The following is a 17,443-nucleotide window of genomic DNA, read 5'->3' on the forward strand; positions in this document are numbered from 1 at the left end:
GGGGGAAAAAATCAAAATATATCAAGTCTCAATGCAGCGTTTCCAAAATCCCATTTCCCTTGGACCATTAATTTCTACTTCTCAAGATTCCTGTAAAATCAGCAAATCATAGGCATCCTTCTTCATATAATAAGGGGCTACTGAAGTATCTAAGAAAATGTAAAATATGTTTGACATTAAAATAATATGACTATCCAGAGAGCACATCATTTCTTTAAGTAGGGAAGTTTGGGTAACAAGCATTTTACAGTTCTATGACTAATACAAGTTATATTCCCTGCAAACTGATATATGACTTTTTGGACACCATCATTTAAAAGAAAAAAAACCTCATAGTTACTTTTCTAGTACTTCTATCCAGATAACTTCTTTGTTCTAAAGAAGAGGATCAAGATATCTTGACATCTTTCACATGGTAATCAAATATGAAATAGATGAAAAGATGAGCTTTTGTACTCTTCTATGTGAATTTATGTCTTTGCAACTCATTGTTTCCACTTCCTACCCCAACCAAAAGGAATATAAAAGCATAGTTGTGAGTGTTATTCAAAGTTTAAATTTTGGAGGGAAATGTATGTGTTAAAGTTAAGAGACTGTTAAAGGCCATGTGGTTCAATTTCTACTCACTGAAGATATAATAACTATGTTGACTAAGCACTTTTTCTATCTCAAGCACTCTTTCAAGTGCTTTCCAGATAATATTTCATTTAATCCTCACAACAACCCTATTATCCCCAGGTTAGAAATAAAGGAAACAGGCTCAGAGAGATTAAGTGATTTGCACAAAGTCACATTGTCAGTGACAAAAGAAGGATTCAAATCCAAGAAGTCTTACCCCAACTCTTAAACACTGATTCTGACTCATTTATACCATCATACAATAAACGTAAGCACTACTCACGTTCTCTTCCCTTTTTTTTCCTTAAAGAATTTTTTGTTGTGGACCATTTTGAACGTCTTTATTGAATTTTTTACAATATTGCTTCTGTTTTATGTCTTGGGTTTTTGGCCACGAGGCATGTGGGGTCTTAGTTCCCCAACCAGGGATCAAACCTATACCCTGTGCCTTGGAAGGCCAAGTTTCAACCACTGGGCCACCAGGGAAGCCCCAAGCACTTTATTTCTAAATGGTACTACTAAGATTTATATGGTGTGTAATAACTCACTTGGAAACATGTGAAACATTCACTACACAGTTCAAAGACTCATCTTTCCATTTTTCAATTAAACATTCCTACTGCTATTTAAGAACATGGACTTTGCCTATTACTTGACAAATCTTCAGCTCCAAATAAGCAATCTGGGTGCAAGAAAACAAAACAAGAGATAAAAGGATCCAGTTTCAGAATTATGGCATTCTAAGAGTGTGTCTTTAGTGAATGGACTACAGATAACTGCCTTCGGAGTTCTATGATGCAGAACAACCCCTGCATTTTTCCTTTTACAAGGAATTTTTCCTTTTACAGGAATCTACACTTGTGACCTGTGGGCCCATCCCTCACAACAGATGGGAGGGAATTTGTGGAAATCATCTAGTGTATCATTCTTCCCTAGGTGTCTGTGCTGTTTGTGGAAACTGTGTTGTCTCGAGGGCCTAATTTTTGTTCCTGATTGTACATTTGTCATTGGATCATTCCATTCCCTCCGTTGAGTCTGTTAAAATTGGATGGACTTTCACTTTTCCTTGAAGTAAGCGCCTGCAAAGCTCAATTTCTTTTTTAAACACTGTCATTAGATTCTCTAGGTTCATGCAAGCTCTGAATAGTAATCTCTTTCTCCTTTTCCATCCATCAGTGGTACCTGATCTTCAAAGTGGTTAATTTCAAAACAAGTGATCCAGTCTTTGAAACATTTAGAGATTAAAAAAAAAGATCTTGAAATTGAATTGTCCCATTTCACTTTGGTTCACTCCAGACTAATCAGTAATTTGGAAAGAACATCCACCCCCAACCTTTTGTAGCAGTTTCACCCTCTAATGCATGGACTTTATAACATAGACTCTCCTAACAGACCCTAGCACTCTACTTCATGTTCTGAGGACCAGAACAAAACTGCTCACATTTCTGTTCATTCCAGAGTCAAAGCTGTCAAAGTCTGTGGTTATGTTTTTCTGAATGCCCTCAAGCTGTCAAAGTGTTTGCAATGTCTATAAAAACATGCCAGATTCATTTGGGGCATTGGACATGAGCAGCACTAAAAGTCTTTTCAGACAAGTGGGTTTGGATGAACTGCAAAAACATGAAGATTAAAATGAGAAAAGTGTAGGGCACAGCATGTCTGTCCTACTAGATATGATAGAGTCTATTAAAAAGAGATGATTGATAGTAATGAGACATTATCAACATAGGTAGAATTTAACTGGCTATACAAAATAGGGTATAGTAGTTTTTCAGTAGCAAGCAACTATTTTGCGGGGTAGATAAAGATAAAATTTGTGCCAATTACAGGGCAATAGAATGGTTAGATTTCACCATGCTTTATTAATTTCAAGGTGGTATTCCCAAACATTTTATGTCTGCTTCAAATTAACATGACATTCTCAAGCACCCCCAGAGGACATCCTGAAGCCCTGAGAGCATATTTTAGCAAGTGTAATGAAGTAGAAAGGATGGAGGCTCACGTCTACTGAAATTTCACAGCATGGAAGAACACTTCTTCCTATCAGCAGAGAGGCTAAAAGTCATTTTGATGTACACTGTTCATTCTGCACAGCTGCCGAGTTCCAAATTAATTGAGATAGAGAGAAGGAACTTATTCATTTATAGTTAAAAGTCCTAAGGTTTATACGTAGAATTAAAATTTAAAATTTTTGTTTTCGTGGGCATTGCTCCAATATTTACAAAAAAAGAGTGGCAGACCGATTCCTCACAGAAGATCTGGGACAATGAAGTGCCACTGCCTGCTTTGAAAAGGAGCCGTGTTGCCTGGGGTGAGGCAGGGGAGAATGTCTGCACACAGGAGGTGCATGCGTGGGCACATGCTCTGTCGTGTCTGACTCTGCGACCCCACGGACTGGAGCCCACCAGGCACCTCTGCCCATGGGATTCTCCAGGCAAGAACACTGGAGTGGGTTGCATTTCCTGCTCCGGGGGATCTTCCCAACCCAAGGATCAAACCTGCATCTCTAGTGTCTCCTGCCCTGACACGTGGATTCTTTACCATTAGCATCACCTGGGCAGCCCATATACCTGGAGGTGCCTATTTGCATTTCCAGAGGGATATTTCCATGTTGCCTACAAGAATGGTTATTGCTGGGAGTCACCCTAGAGATCTGGCTTCCCCTTCTTAGCATTATAACTTTCTATTTCCAAAAATACATTGATATCTAAAAAAAAAAAAGGTTGTCTAAGAATTCATTTTCCTTCCTGGATGGTAATGATATTCAGTAGCAGCAATTTCATACCAAATAATTTTATCTCACCCAATGAACCAATGGATAAAGTTACTCTCGTGTTAAATCCAAGTGTGATTAATTCTCTTCAGTCCCCTGTTGTTGTTGTGTCTCTCAGTTGTGTCTGACTCTTTCATGACCCCATGGACTGTTAGCCCGCCAGGTTCCTCTGTCTGTGGGATTTCCCAGGCAAGAATACTGGACTGGGTTGCCGTTTCCTTCTCCAGGGGATCTTTCTGACCCAGGGATCAAACCTATGTCTCCTGCATTGCAGGCAGATTTTTTACCACTGAGCCACCTGGGAAGCCCTTTTAACTATTAAATATATTAAAACAACAACAAAAAAAATCTTTTAAGAGAAAAGTCTTTGTTTCATCTCTTTCACAAACAACTCAAACTCTCCAGCAAATAAGACGAGTGCTTACCTCGAAGGCTGTCTGTATTTGGACAAAGTCGCCCAGGGTGAGTTGGTTGTCAAGCAGCGCTGTGCGGGCGTCTTCCTTTGCAGTTGCACCATGTGAAGTCCTCTCCGGGTTCTCTGGCCGGGGCTGAGACCCTTTGTTCAACCCAGGGGTAGCATTCTGGCAACTCATAATGGCTTCACCTCTTTTCAGCAGCCTTCAACTCTCTCTGTAAGTTTTTTTCTTTTTTTTTCTTTCTTTTCCTTTTCCCTCAACAGGTGCCTTTGAAAAGAAACAACCTAGCAATCGAATTCCAAAATAAAAGTACATTTCAAGGCATTCAATTAGGAGGCAAAAAATTCAGGCCCAGAGGCAGGGAATCAAAGCTCTCGACCCTCACTCTTCCTTAATTCCAGTTTATTTTCAAAGCCCACTGTTGAATCCTTTTAAAACATCCCCCCACCAATATTCTGTTTAACCTGGCTTGATTACAAGAATGTAAACGCTTTCCCCCAGGTTTATAGCAACTGACACAAAATGCAACTTCTAATACTCGTTTAAAATGAATTAGAAAAGCAATTTCTCAAAATCTCTTTGGCTAACCTTGCTTTTATTCCTATGTCATGGGTTTAAACTCCGTTTTCTTGTCTTGAGGTGTGAGATGACACAGTTGTAGGCTTTCTGTCCCCGGGAAGTGTGTGCCTCTGAAGACTACCTTCCCAGCAACATGGCCTTGTTTTTTTCACGTGGGCCTGCTGTTTTTGTGTGCTTCCCGGCAACCAGTGTGAAGCCAACTAAGACTTCTCCCTTTTCTCCTCCTCCTCACACCCCCATCCCGCCCAGCAACTAATGAGTGACCTGAAGGTCTGAATACATAATGTAAACATTGAGGTTTTTTTAAAGGACCATTCAGCCCACTCATTTTTTTTTTTAATTAAACTTCATCACTGCACTATTTAAAGACAACTTTTATAAACGTATTTTCTATGAAATATGTATTATGAAGCAAGATGATTATTCAAAGAAAACAACAATGAATTTAGGAATTTTACATTTTCTATGTAAAAATGTTTCATTTGTGTTTAATACGAATCCATTTCTTATCATCTCTTTGTCTTAGTTTCTATGTGGATAAAATGGGAATGGTTTAACCTGTTTTTTTTTTTCATTCCTTTCATATTTATTGAGCATCTACTATATATATTTTTAAATTTTATTTATTTTTTAATACCAGAAACGTTTTGTATTGGGGTATAGCCGATTAACAGTGCTGTGATAGTCTCAGGGGAACAGGGAAGGGACTCAGCCGTGCATAAACATTCATCTGTTCTCCTCAGCCCCCACTCCCATCCCGGCCGGCACATAGCATTGAGCAGAGTTCCCTGCGCTGTACAGTAGGTCCTTGTTGGTTATCCCTTTTGAAAAGAGCAGTGTGTACCCTACTATGTACTTTTGACAACACTGGGAACAACACACAGTCGCAGATGGCAAATGTCAGAGGGAATGCTGATAACTTCATATACGAGATTAATCAAACTCTCCAAACAAATGTTTCATTTTCTGTCCCATCTGGAAGTAAAATTATCATCAGTCTACAGGAGGTGCTCTGTATCCACGGGTGGCATAATTTTTCAATTCATTGAAAATATGGAAGGAGAACACAGTATAACACAATATGATAAATCTTATGATAAAACTATCTACAGTACCATCACTTGTTCAGCTAATATTAATGAAAAGAAAGGAAAAAGGAGAAAGTTAACATTTTGTTTCACATTTACCATGTGCCAGGCACTACACCAAGCACTTTTCAATTCCTTATCTTGTTAAAGCTTCACAATAATCCTGCAAAGAAGACAAGCTCACTCTTCCCACTTTACAGATGATGTGAAAGTCACTCAGTTGTGCCTGACTCTTGCGACCCCATGAAGTGTAACCTGCCAAGCTCCTCTATACATGGAATTTTCCAGGCAAGAATACTGGAGTGGGCTGTCATTTCCTACTCCAGGTTACAGATGAAGAGGCAACATTGACCCCAAAAGTCTCGCAGTTAGCAAGGTGCAGAAAATGGCAGAGTGGCTCCTGGCTTTAGATGCATGCCTTCTCTGAACCTTATTCTCATCTCTGTAAAACTGAAAAGATGTCCTCTAAGTTTTCATCCAGCAACATCATTCAGTGAGCTGGTGTTCACAGGCACAAGGTGATACAAAGCATGCTTCCTACAACACAGAGATGGACGCATCCCACAGGCTTTCCTGAACCAGTAGTGAAAAAAATGAAATATCATTCATCCACCCATTAATTTATCCATCTCTCTATCATTCATTCCGAAAACAATTTATTAAAAGTCTCTTGTATGTCGAGTCCTGACTTGGACCTGGTGCCTACCTGTAAGGGACTTATAGTCTTGTAGGAACAATTAGCTATCTGGTTCATCTTTCATGTCAAGTCCCAACCTCTTGCTGTTTCCAGTGCTGTGTGGAGAATTGTGAAGCCATATGCAGGCTCAGGGGAAAAGAGGGGCATTATAAATTATAAATGGGTATCACAGGCACAGAAGGGCTGAGGGGAGCGTGTTTATTACACATTTAACTTTCCTGGTTTAGCCCTTCAGTAAATTAGATAAAACATCTTTAAGCCCTAATATGATAAATTCCCCTAAATTATCTCACATAAGAATAAAATCTGTCTTCTTACCATCCTAATTAGCAAATTAATAATAGTTTAGTTCAGTCAGATCAGTCCTGTAAATGTCTATAAAATGTTTTATAGTGATCTGTTGGACAGTTGGGATTAATTCCACAACAGACACTAATGAGGGGAGGAAGAGGAAATAGAAAAAAATACTCTGTGAAGCTGCGCCGGGAGAGGTAAGTATCCCACTGGCTGACAAAGCAAAATTCTCTAATTATTCTAAGACAGTCAAACTGCCTGGATGCCTTAGCTTGCACAGAGATGCAGCTCTAAACGTATTCATTAGTCAAAACAGGAGGCTATAATGAGCAGCCAACAAATTACTGTAGAAGTTAATCAATTCACACAGCTTCCTTCCTGTAAAATCAAGGCATTAGAATTCATTCTCCATCATAAAGCCTTCCATGGCTTTCACCTTCTTTGAAATGGTGTGGTTAATTTTCAGGTTAAACTTCTACCACTCTAAAAAGTCTATACGTAGTCTTTTGTGTGTACGTGTATTCAGTCATGTCCAGCTCTTTGCAACTCTTGCCTATGCTGACATTTACCCTCCTTGCTTTCCAAGCATCAGTTATGAGTTTGTGAAAATCTGCCATGTGCCCAGTCCCATCCTAGGCTCTGTGTGGGACAGGGAAGTGATGAAGACAGTCTATGCTCTCAAAAAGTGGAAGGTCCCTGGTGATCTGCTCGTTAAGAATCTGCCCTCCAATGCAGGAGACACAGGTTCAATGCCTGGTTGGGGAACCAAAATCCCACATGCCACGTGGCCACTGGGCCCATGTGCTGCAACAAGAGGAGACTGCACACTGCAACGAAGGCCCAGTGCAGCCTAAACTTTTTGTTTTTAAAAGTGGGAGCTCTCCCCAATGTTCATTGCAGCACTGTTTATATTAGCCAGGACATGGAAGCAACCTAGATGCCCATCAGCAGACGAATGGATAAGGAAGCTGTGGTACATATACACCATGGAATATTACTCAGCCGTTAAAAAGAATTCATTTGAATCAGTTCTAATGAGATGGATGAAACTGGAGCCCATTATACAGAGTGAAGTAAGCCAGAAAGATAAAGACCAATACAGCATACTAATGCATATATATATGGAATTTAGAAAGATGGTAACAATAACCCTATATGCAAGATAGAAAAAGAGACACAGATGTACAGAACAGACTTTTGGACTCTGTGGGAGAAGGCGAGGGTGGGATGTTTTGAGAGAACAGCATCGAAACATGTATATTATCTAGGGTGAAACAGATCACCAGCCCAGGCTGGATGCATGAGACAAGTGCTCAGGCCTGGTGCACTGGGAAGACCCAGAGGGATCGGGTGGAGAGGGAGGTGGGAGGGGGGATCGGGATGGGGAATACATGTAACTCTATGGCTGATTCATGTCAATGTCTGACAAAAACCACTACAATATTGTAAAGTAATTAGCCTCCAAGTAGTAAAAATAAATGAAAATAGATAAATAAATAAATAAGTGGGAGCTCTAGTTTGGAGAGAAAGCTGACTGACACTTGCCTGTCTCTCCTGCAGGGACCAGCCAACAGTCACCAGCACAGCAGAGCCTAGGCACCCAAGAGGACCATGCAAGCAGATACATCACTAGCTTGTGCTTTTTTTGGAACCTTGGGCCTGCATCATTATCCCCACCGAATAGACACTCCCGTATGTGTCTTTGTCACAATTCCCAGTTCACCCCCAAATCCCTGCTCTCTTCCTCCCCCCATAATTCACACCCACCAACAAAAATAGCAGGCCCTGCCTTTCCTCTTAACTTCCCTTCCCTTTGTTTCTCCTCTCCTCACACCAAGGCCTGTTCTTACTAACATTCTTGTGCAACCTCAGTCGCTTAGTCGGGTCCAACTCTTTGTGATCCCAAGGACTATAACCCGCCAGGCTCCTCTCTCCAAGGGGTACTCCCGGCAAGAATACCTGGAGTGGGTTGCCATTTCCTCCTCCCGGGGATCTTCCCAATCCAGGGATCAATCCCCCATCTCCTGAGTCTCCTGTATTTGCAGGCAGATTCTTTACCACTGAGCCATAATCTTTGACTAAATTTCTCCCTCCATCTCCTTCACATAAGAGAAACCAGCTTCCCCTTACAAACCCCCTTTCTCACCAAACCATCTCAAGTTGAGGCTGCTCCTTGCCCCAGTCCCCTCCCTCGGGGCCAGTGGCAGGGTATCTTCCCACAGTCTCCTTGCTTCTTGAAGGCACGCCTTCCCAACATGGTCCCTGTGGCCAAACACACCCCTACAGCCCTCTCTTTTTAGCTCCCAGCTCACTTAAACATCACCTCCTCTCGGAGCTTGAGAGAAAGGACCAGCTCCGCCCTTGGCACCTTTTAAGCCCTCAATAAATATTAGTTTCTCTCCTTTCTTGTTTCAAATCCTCCTGGCTCAAATTAATTACTCCTTTCACTCTGCAACCACAGCATTTTGTTTACACTTTAACCACAGCAGTTTTTCTTTCTGCCTTGCAGTATAATTAGTTGCCTGTGTATCTGTCTCTCTCCCACCACATTAACTCCCTAAGAACAAGGACAGTACCTCACTAAAGCCTACAGCCTAACATGGCCCAAACAGAGCTTTGTATAAACTACACAGTGATATAGTCGTGTGTGCCTATTTGTAAAATAAGATGGGCTGAAAAGGAAATTCTCCTGTGGCTTTGAGTTTTCAGGACAGTTTCCTGAGTGGTATTGAGTCTGAAATAGAGGTAGAATTCCACAATAAAATAATTAATGAGGGAAACCAAATTTGCGATTGTATCTTCAAGGCTCCTTAGAGAAAACTGTTTGAGAACATTTGAAACAAAGTGTTCCATTTAATACATGCAATTTCTACATAAGATGCACACCTGTTGAGGCCCTGCTCTGTTCTGGTCACTGCTCCAGACACCAGAAAAGCAAAAATGAATGAGATAGTGCTCTATGCTCACTGCTGCTCAGAGACATGATAGTAAATTCTGAGGAATCCCCTAGTGGTTTCAGTGGTTAGAAATCGGCACTTTCACTTTCACGGGCCCCGGTTCAATCTCTGGTCAGAAATTAAGATCCTGCAAATCATGTGGCACAGCCAAAAAGAAAGAAACAGATTAAAAAAAACCCAAACCCAAAACAAAATTTTTAAAAAGTCAATTATGGTGTTATTAATTTTATATTTTGAGAAAGCAGGTCCCCTGTTAACTCTTAAACTACATAACATTTGCCTTTTATTTTTTGATCTGCTGTACAATGCCCAAATTAAGAAAACTGTCTTTATACAACAGCATTTCTCAGACTGTTCAAATATTTAAATACTGAGAATTCATTAAATAGTAATTCATGATATACTAAAATAACTAAATTTATCATTGTGCAATAAATTGCGTATCATCCCTATGTCAAGTTCTAGTCTAAGCAAGCAGTGTTAGCCAGATTTTACAATATATGGAAGTGGAAGGTAAAAGTGCGAAAATCCTAATTTTTTGCTTAAGCATTCCTGCTCATTTGAAAAAAGCAACTATGATTTTATTTTACCAGTAGATACATTGGATCCACTGAACTAAATATGGAGAATCAGCGCTTAAAAATATCCTAAAGTTCAAATTTTATGTAAATCCTGATAAGCGTTCCCAACAGTTAATCAGTTTTTGAGGCCCTCTTTGGTTTAACAAATTCTTGTCTTTGAAATCTAATGTCCATGTTCAAAGTCACACATGGTCTTGTTGTTTGTCAGTGGGATTTTCACCAGGGAGCCACTTTCTGGGCAATTACTCTGAACTAGGTTGCCAAATTCCTTTATGCTGCCTCTCAGAGAGAACGCTGCATTTTATTCCACTTGGAGCTTGAGAACAGTTTGTCAAAGTCACCTTGATATCGAACACTTGCATCCATGTATAGAAACACTAAAAAGTAGTCATAAAATCATTGCAAGAAAGGACTCACTGAAAATCCAGTAAACATTTATTGATTTCACCCTTAAAGAAAGAAAGAAAGCAGGTAGGTGGGAGATAAACAATTATTGAGTCCCTAGTGTATGCCACTGTGTTAGGCACTTTTGCAAGTGTAATTTTATTAGGCCTCATAATATCCCTGCAAGATACTTAATATTTTCCAAACTGATTTTTACTGATAATGGTACTAAACAAGATGAAGTATCTTGCCCAACTTCACACAACTTGGAAATTGTACAACACAATAATATCATACTATGGTCTCTTCTAAGACTTGACACATGGGCTTCCCAGGTGGCTCAGTGATAATGAATCTGCCTGCCAAACAGGAGACATGTATTCGATCCCTGTGTCCAGAAGATCCCTTAGAGAAGGAAAGAGCAACCTACTCCAGTATTCTTGCCTGGAGAATCCTACGGACAGAGGAGCCTGGCAGGGTCTCAAAGAATTTGACATAACTTAGAGTCTAAACAACAAGATTGACAATTTTTCATTTAATTCTCCTTGAAATCCTATGATGTGGGCATCATATGGTCACCATTCTATAGGTGAAGAAATTAAGACTTAAATAACTTGTCTAAGGTGACCCAGCAAAACTATAATTCAAAACTCATAGCCTTCTATGTTCTCCATAGTGTAAAACCTGTGCAGAGTATTCTGCTAGACACTAGACTAAGTTCTGGTCTAGTTTGGGAGCTGAGATGTGTGAAAAGTGAGGAAATGAGAAAGCATATATTTGGTAATAAAGTCAGAGGAACTTAGAATTTAGACTCAGTACACCAGGTTCAGGTCTTAAATCTCTCCCTTTCAATCCTTTGTTTCTTGAGCAGCTGGATCGTTTCTCAAAATGAAGAGAGTATTGCTTATCTCAGAGTAGCTTTAAGGTTAAAATGACATAAGGTGATGAAAGTCTGTCAACAGTAAAAACATTATGCAAATGAATTAGCATTAATATTAGTACACGGTGCAAGGGAAATCCCCTCAAACTCAGGAATATTGGGTAGTAGTTCACAGAGAGGCTGCAAGACTGTAACTGAAAAGCAGAATGAAGCAAAATTATCCATGTCATGACATTTACTATGGAAGCTGAGATTCTACCATCATTTTCACTGCTCCTAGTTCTTATATCTAAATCCATCCCAGAGCAATCAGTGCCATATAAAAATTTTCAAGGTTAGTTATTAAATACAATATCTATTATGTGTGTATATGTTATGTTTAACACTTGAAAAACATTTTCTGTTTGGAGTTAGTTAGAGCTAATGGTAGCTATAGAAATCTGCTTGGTGCTGAACCTGTCTTTAATAATAATAATGGAAATAGTTCTTTCCCATCACTGAAACAGTGTAACCACTGTCTGTCATTACACCACCCTCTTACTACTCAAGTGTCCAAATCCCCAGAATCAGATGTTTTGTTTATAAAGCATTGAAAATTCTGTTTTAAAAGGGAAGTGGATTTTTAACTCTCTGGATGGCTTAACCTCAAGGAAGGATATGTATACATAAATGTAAACACATACGTATGCATATAGAGAGAGAAAGAGAGAGAGGAGGAGACATGTTTAGGAATGTAACTTTGGGAGCTTCTAGATAAGTTGTCTCAAAAGCAAGGGACAGTCGTGGGCAGCCATAGGCTTTGGGTGAACACTGATCACTAATCAGGTATGATTCAGGGATAAAAATATCCAGAGGAGACAAAATATCCAGAAGAGATAAAATATAAGGAGACAAGGAGCTCTAAGTCAGAGTTAGGAGACCAGGATTTTAATGTAGTCCCACTATTCCACGTAACACTGGATATTTACCTCTGGGCTTCAGTTTTCCACAGTCATATATGGAGATAGTAATTCCTACATGCCCACTTCAAAGACTCACTTTAAGGTTCAAAAGGGACCACATATGTGCAAACATTTGCCAACCAGATATGTGAATATGTATTTTTTGTTGATTCATTCACTTATTTTATAATATTTCTATGCCAACATGTGCAAGGTATCACTGTCATGATACCCATGGTTATCAGTCATGGGTCCTAACAATAAAGGACATAAAGTCTACAAAATGATTCATTCAGGTAAAATAAGTGTTATAGATGAAGCACTATGTGGAAGTGGTAAAGAAAGAGATTGCTTACATATATTTGAGGGGGCATTGTGGATGGAGCAAAGATAGCTTTGAAAGAGGTGGCATTGAAATTGGTGTTATGGCTTGAATTATGTGGCCCCAAAATTCATATAGTCTTAACCCCTGATGCCTCAGAATGTAACCTTATTCGGAACAGGGTCATTGCAGAGATAATAAGTTAAATTAAGATAAGGTGGTTTCCCACGTGGCTCAGTGTTATGTGGAGCATCTGCCTGCAATGCAGGAGACCTGGGTTCAGTCTCTGGATTGGGAAGATCTCCTGGAGATGGGCATGACAACCCACTCCAATATTCTTGCCTGGAGAATCCCCATGGATAGAGGAGCCTGGCGGGCTACAGACCATGGGATCGCAAAGAGTTGGACATGGCTGAAGCAACTGAGCATACGTGCATGCAGGGACAGCAGAACATACTGGGGATGTGTGGGCCCTAATCCAGTATGACTGGTGTCCTTATAAAAATAGGAAGTTTGTACTTAAACACACACACACAAAATGGCATTTTAGTTACTCTGCTACAAGCCAAGGGACTAGAAGAAGCTAGAAGCAAGTGAGGCCTGGAGCAGATCTTTTCTTAGTGCTTGTAGAGGAAGCATGCCTGCTGTCACTTCAATTTTGGACTTCCAGCCTCCAGAACTGTCAGATAATACATTTCTGCTGTTTAATGAAGCCACTCAGTCTGTAATAATTTGTTATGGCAGCCCTTGGAAATTCATACAGTTGTCTATATGGTAATACAAGAAAGTTTATGTATAGAAATGTGTGTTATTAATATATTTACTATTATTATTAAATTAATAAAATGTAAATACAATCTTTATAATACTATAATATGGTACTAAAAGACCCTGATGCTGGGAAAGATTGAAGGCAGGAGGAGAAGGGGACAACAGAGAAAAAGATGGTTGGATGGCATCACCGACTCAATAGACAGGAGTTTGAGCAAGCTCCAGGCGCTGGTGACGGACAGGTAAGCCTGGCATTCTGCAGTTCATGGGGTCACAAAGAGTTGGACACAGCTGAGTGACTGAACTGAACAGACTATATTTTATGTGGAATTCCCTGGTGGCTCAATCAATAAAGAATTTGCCTGCAATGCAGGAAACCCAACTTCGATCCTTTGTTTGGGAAGATCTCCTAGAGGAGGAAATGGCAATCCACTCCAGTATTCTTGCCTGGGAAATCCCATGGACAGATTTTATAATAGTATATCATATAATATACTATTATATAATATTAAGCACCTAGTACAGTGCTTGGCACATCCTTGGCACCAAATAAATACTTACTGAATGAATGTTTTAATAAATAAAAGGGAGATCACAGAAAGAGGAATAGATCGGCATCAAATATATGTATTTTTTATCTGTTTCATACTTTCTTTTCCTCTCCAGGTCAACACTTTACTTATCACACATGCAAAAAAAAAAAATCAGAAAAATCCACACTCCTATGAAAAATGCTGCCATTTCCCCTTTGTTTACTCTAAGAAATTCTGTCTAGGAAAGTAAAGAAATAAAAAAAGGCAATAAAAAGGAATTCAAAACTTGTAAAAATGAAAGTCTGAGACAAACTGCATTTTAAAAGATTGAAAGCTATGATCCCAGTAGAGAGAACATTGCCACAACAAATATTTCTCAGAGAAAGAAATGCTCTCGGACATGGTGCTCTGATGAAAAGCCCTGAAGACTACAGGCCTCTATTTGTCTGCGGCAGAAACAGCAATGGTCAAATTCACATCGGAAGTACACTCCTAAATCAAGTCGTTGAAACTATACTCACACAGAAGCATCTTATAAAATGCAGATGGAACTTTTGCAATCATTGCCTAGACCAAATGCTGTCAGAGAAAATGGATCTTAATTTACTCAACATATTTTGGTTTTGTAATTTTCAAGATGAATTCTTGACAATGTCTGAAGAAAACACGAGGCCCTTTCAAAGCAGGCTTTAAAAATGCACTCTGGAATGAGACAGGGAGTTGGGCATGTTCAGAGCAGATGGCAGGAGGGCTTGATTACTGTGTTCATATTTCTACAGATGTGTGTGTGTGTAGGGGGCCAGTTAGCTCAGGAAAAATCTCATCCACCTATTGGGAAAATATAGCTGTGGTAATGGTCAGGAACACGAATTTACCAAGTGGGATGCTAAATTTAGAGAAGTGAGTCAGATTTTCAACTAAGCAGAAAAATGATACAAATCTATGATCATAACCAGCTGCATGACCTTGAGGAAGTTACTCAGCTTCTCCAGTTTCAGAATCTTCATCTGTAAAATTAAAAGATTAAATCATATGATCTTTAAAAATTTCCTCTATTACCTAATTTTAAGAAGGGGGGATGGACATAAGAACCCTGTGAGCTCTGCAGAAAAGAAAATATTCCATGTCCCAGGTAATATTATTTCATGTTTACCCACAGTACCCAAGACATGTCTTTTGACATAAATACTTTTTAAATATTAAATTAGCATATGGATTAACTAATGGGACCTGTCAGTCAAGCATCTGCCCACCTGCCACACTCTCACCCCAAGACTACCTGTTTCTCTCATTGGATTAGCAGCGGAGAAGTCAGCATTTGACTATCGCAAATGGATTCTCTCAAAAGAATACAGTTCAAATGGATTTGCTTATTCACCCAGTCATTCATTTCACCATATAGTGATTGACAGAGTGGCCTAAACATAGTGCAAGGTACTGGTGCCATCAAGTGATGAAGTCAGACTGGCTCCGACTCTCATAAAGCTTACAACTCAATAGAGCAAGAGGTGGATTCAAGGAAGAACATACAGGGGCTTCTAACAGAGTTGGAAAGAATGGAAAAGGAAAGTGTTATTGAAAAAAATCATAGTCATGATGGCTCCCAAATGATGAGTAAGTATTAGCCAGATAAAGAGTAAGATGAAGGGAGTTTAAACAGAAGAAACAGCCAAGGTCTGGAGATGACTGAGTTCATGGTGGATTCCTGGGGATGAAAACAATTTAGTCTGGATGGCTCACACAGCATAGGGAAGGAGGGCTGTGGGAAGGGACGGAAGTCTGGCTGGTCCAGATCATAAGAGCCCTGCTGGGGAGTCAGGTGTTCATGCTGAGGGCAGTGGAGTTATGGAAAATTTTAAGCAGAGGATGTAGCATGATGAGATGTGCATTTATGGAAGATCACTGATGCCCAGTGGCTCTCATCTCGGTAGTTTTTAAGTTATCTGGTAGCTTTTAAAAATCCAATGCCCAAGTTCCTCTTCAGAACAATTATTTACAGTCTCTGGAGATAGAATCTAGTCACCAGTAATTTTTAGAGTTCCTCAGATGATTCCATTCTAAGATTGTACAACTAAGACTCAGAACTACTGTATCAAAAGGAGGCAAGATCAGCTAGGAGGCAACTGAGGAAATAAAGCTGAGAGCTGATGATGGCTTTTATTTTTCCCAGAAAAGTATCAGAAATACAAGGGAGAGTATTCGATAAGTGTGGAGGAGAGAAAGATCCAGGATAAGCATCGGCACAATTCTGAAATCTTATTGTATGGTTTAGATTTCAGAAACTACTTTAGTAGTTTAAATATTTTAAAATATAACTAATTAAATAAGAGGGGGGCAAAACTAAAATTGAAAACAAATAGAAACAAGTGAACTTAACCAAATATAAAACATAACTACAGGGAAAACAAAAACAGAACAAGTCCAAGGAATGTTTGAGCCCAGGACTTTGACTGTATTACCTCAATTTAAGGACAAACAGAACTACAAAGTATCTTGAACAATAGTTTTCTTGATAGCAATGACATGGATTTCAGTTACTTTAAAACTATTTTGTGTGTACTGCAGGGTGGTACCAATAAACGAACATTGATTTTGTTAGGAATCAGGGTTTTCTTTGTAGCAGAAGGGAGATACAAACATAGCAAAGAAGAATTCTATAATATTGCATTGGAATTAGAAGATAAAAATATAAACTAATCACACACACACTCACAAACACACACAAACTTAATTCCTAGTTCTGACTGCTGAGACATCTCAAATGCAATAAACACATCTAGCCTAGGTCTTCATTTCTAAATACTATTCTCTTTGGAGAAGTAAATGATTTCTGAGCCAGGAAAGAAGCAGTACAAGATAAGCCTTGGGTATCTTGTTTGCGAGAAAGTTTAAAAAAATGCTTTAAAAATGAGAGACTTAAAAAAGAAATAGGAGAAGGCATAAAGGGATTCTCACTGGCCAAATTGGGGTCAATTTGAGCAACAAAATGAATAATGAGAGGAATGGGTAACAGAGAACTTTCAAGAACGGTTCATTATTCCATACTGACACAAACACATGTATATTTGTGTATATATATAAAGAAAGTGGAAAGAAGGAAACAAGGGAGGGAGGGAGGAAGGGAAGGACAAAAGGAAGGAACAGGACAGGGAGGGAATAAAAAGAGGTAAAGCTTGATAGAGTTAGAAAATCACTATTTTATAACCAACTTTATTAATAATTGATTCAGGAAAAGATCAGTTGATTAAAGATTCATAAAAAATAAAATATTTACACAATTTCAAAGTATATTCCCCACAGATTACTTGGATTGCAGAAGGCAAAGGGGTACCTTGCAGTGGAGTTCCTTATCGGAGTTAACATGGCCCACAGCGGGACAGGCTGACGCCATGTGCGCCTGGATGCAATGAGCCGAGGACACAGCATCACTTCCACCATCACTCAGGCCAAATCCAGACCTGCGTCTGTTCATGAACAATCAGACATATCCAAATCGACAGAATTCCATACAGCCAACCATCTTCTTCAAAAAATATCAGTGTCATGAAAAGACACAAGGCAACTACATGCAACTCACAATCCCTGATCGGCTCCTTGGATGGGGGTTGC

At 39.5% G+C, this 17,443-nt stretch overlaps 1 protein-coding gene across 1 annotated transcript in view; it reads right to left on the reverse strand.

Moving 5' to 3' along the window:
• WDR49 (WD repeat domain 49) overlaps positions 1–17,443 on the reverse strand; it is a 194,823-nt gene that overhangs the window by 163,929 nt on the left and 13,451 nt on the right. Inside the window, exon 2 of the mRNA XM_061168263.1 lies at positions 3,817–4,074. Coding sequence (XP_061024246.1) covers positions 3,817–3,984 — 168 coding nt within the window. The 5' untranslated portion in view covers positions 3,985–4,074. The remainder of the gene's footprint in view (positions 1–3,816; positions 4,075–17,443) is intronic.

The sequence above is a fragment of the Dama dama genome, chromosome 19 (genome assembly GCF_033118175.1).
Source record: "Dama dama isolate Ldn47 chromosome 19, ASM3311817v1, whole genome shotgun sequence".
Taxonomy (NCBI): Eukaryota; Metazoa; Chordata; class Mammalia; order Artiodactyla; family Cervidae; genus Dama; species Dama dama.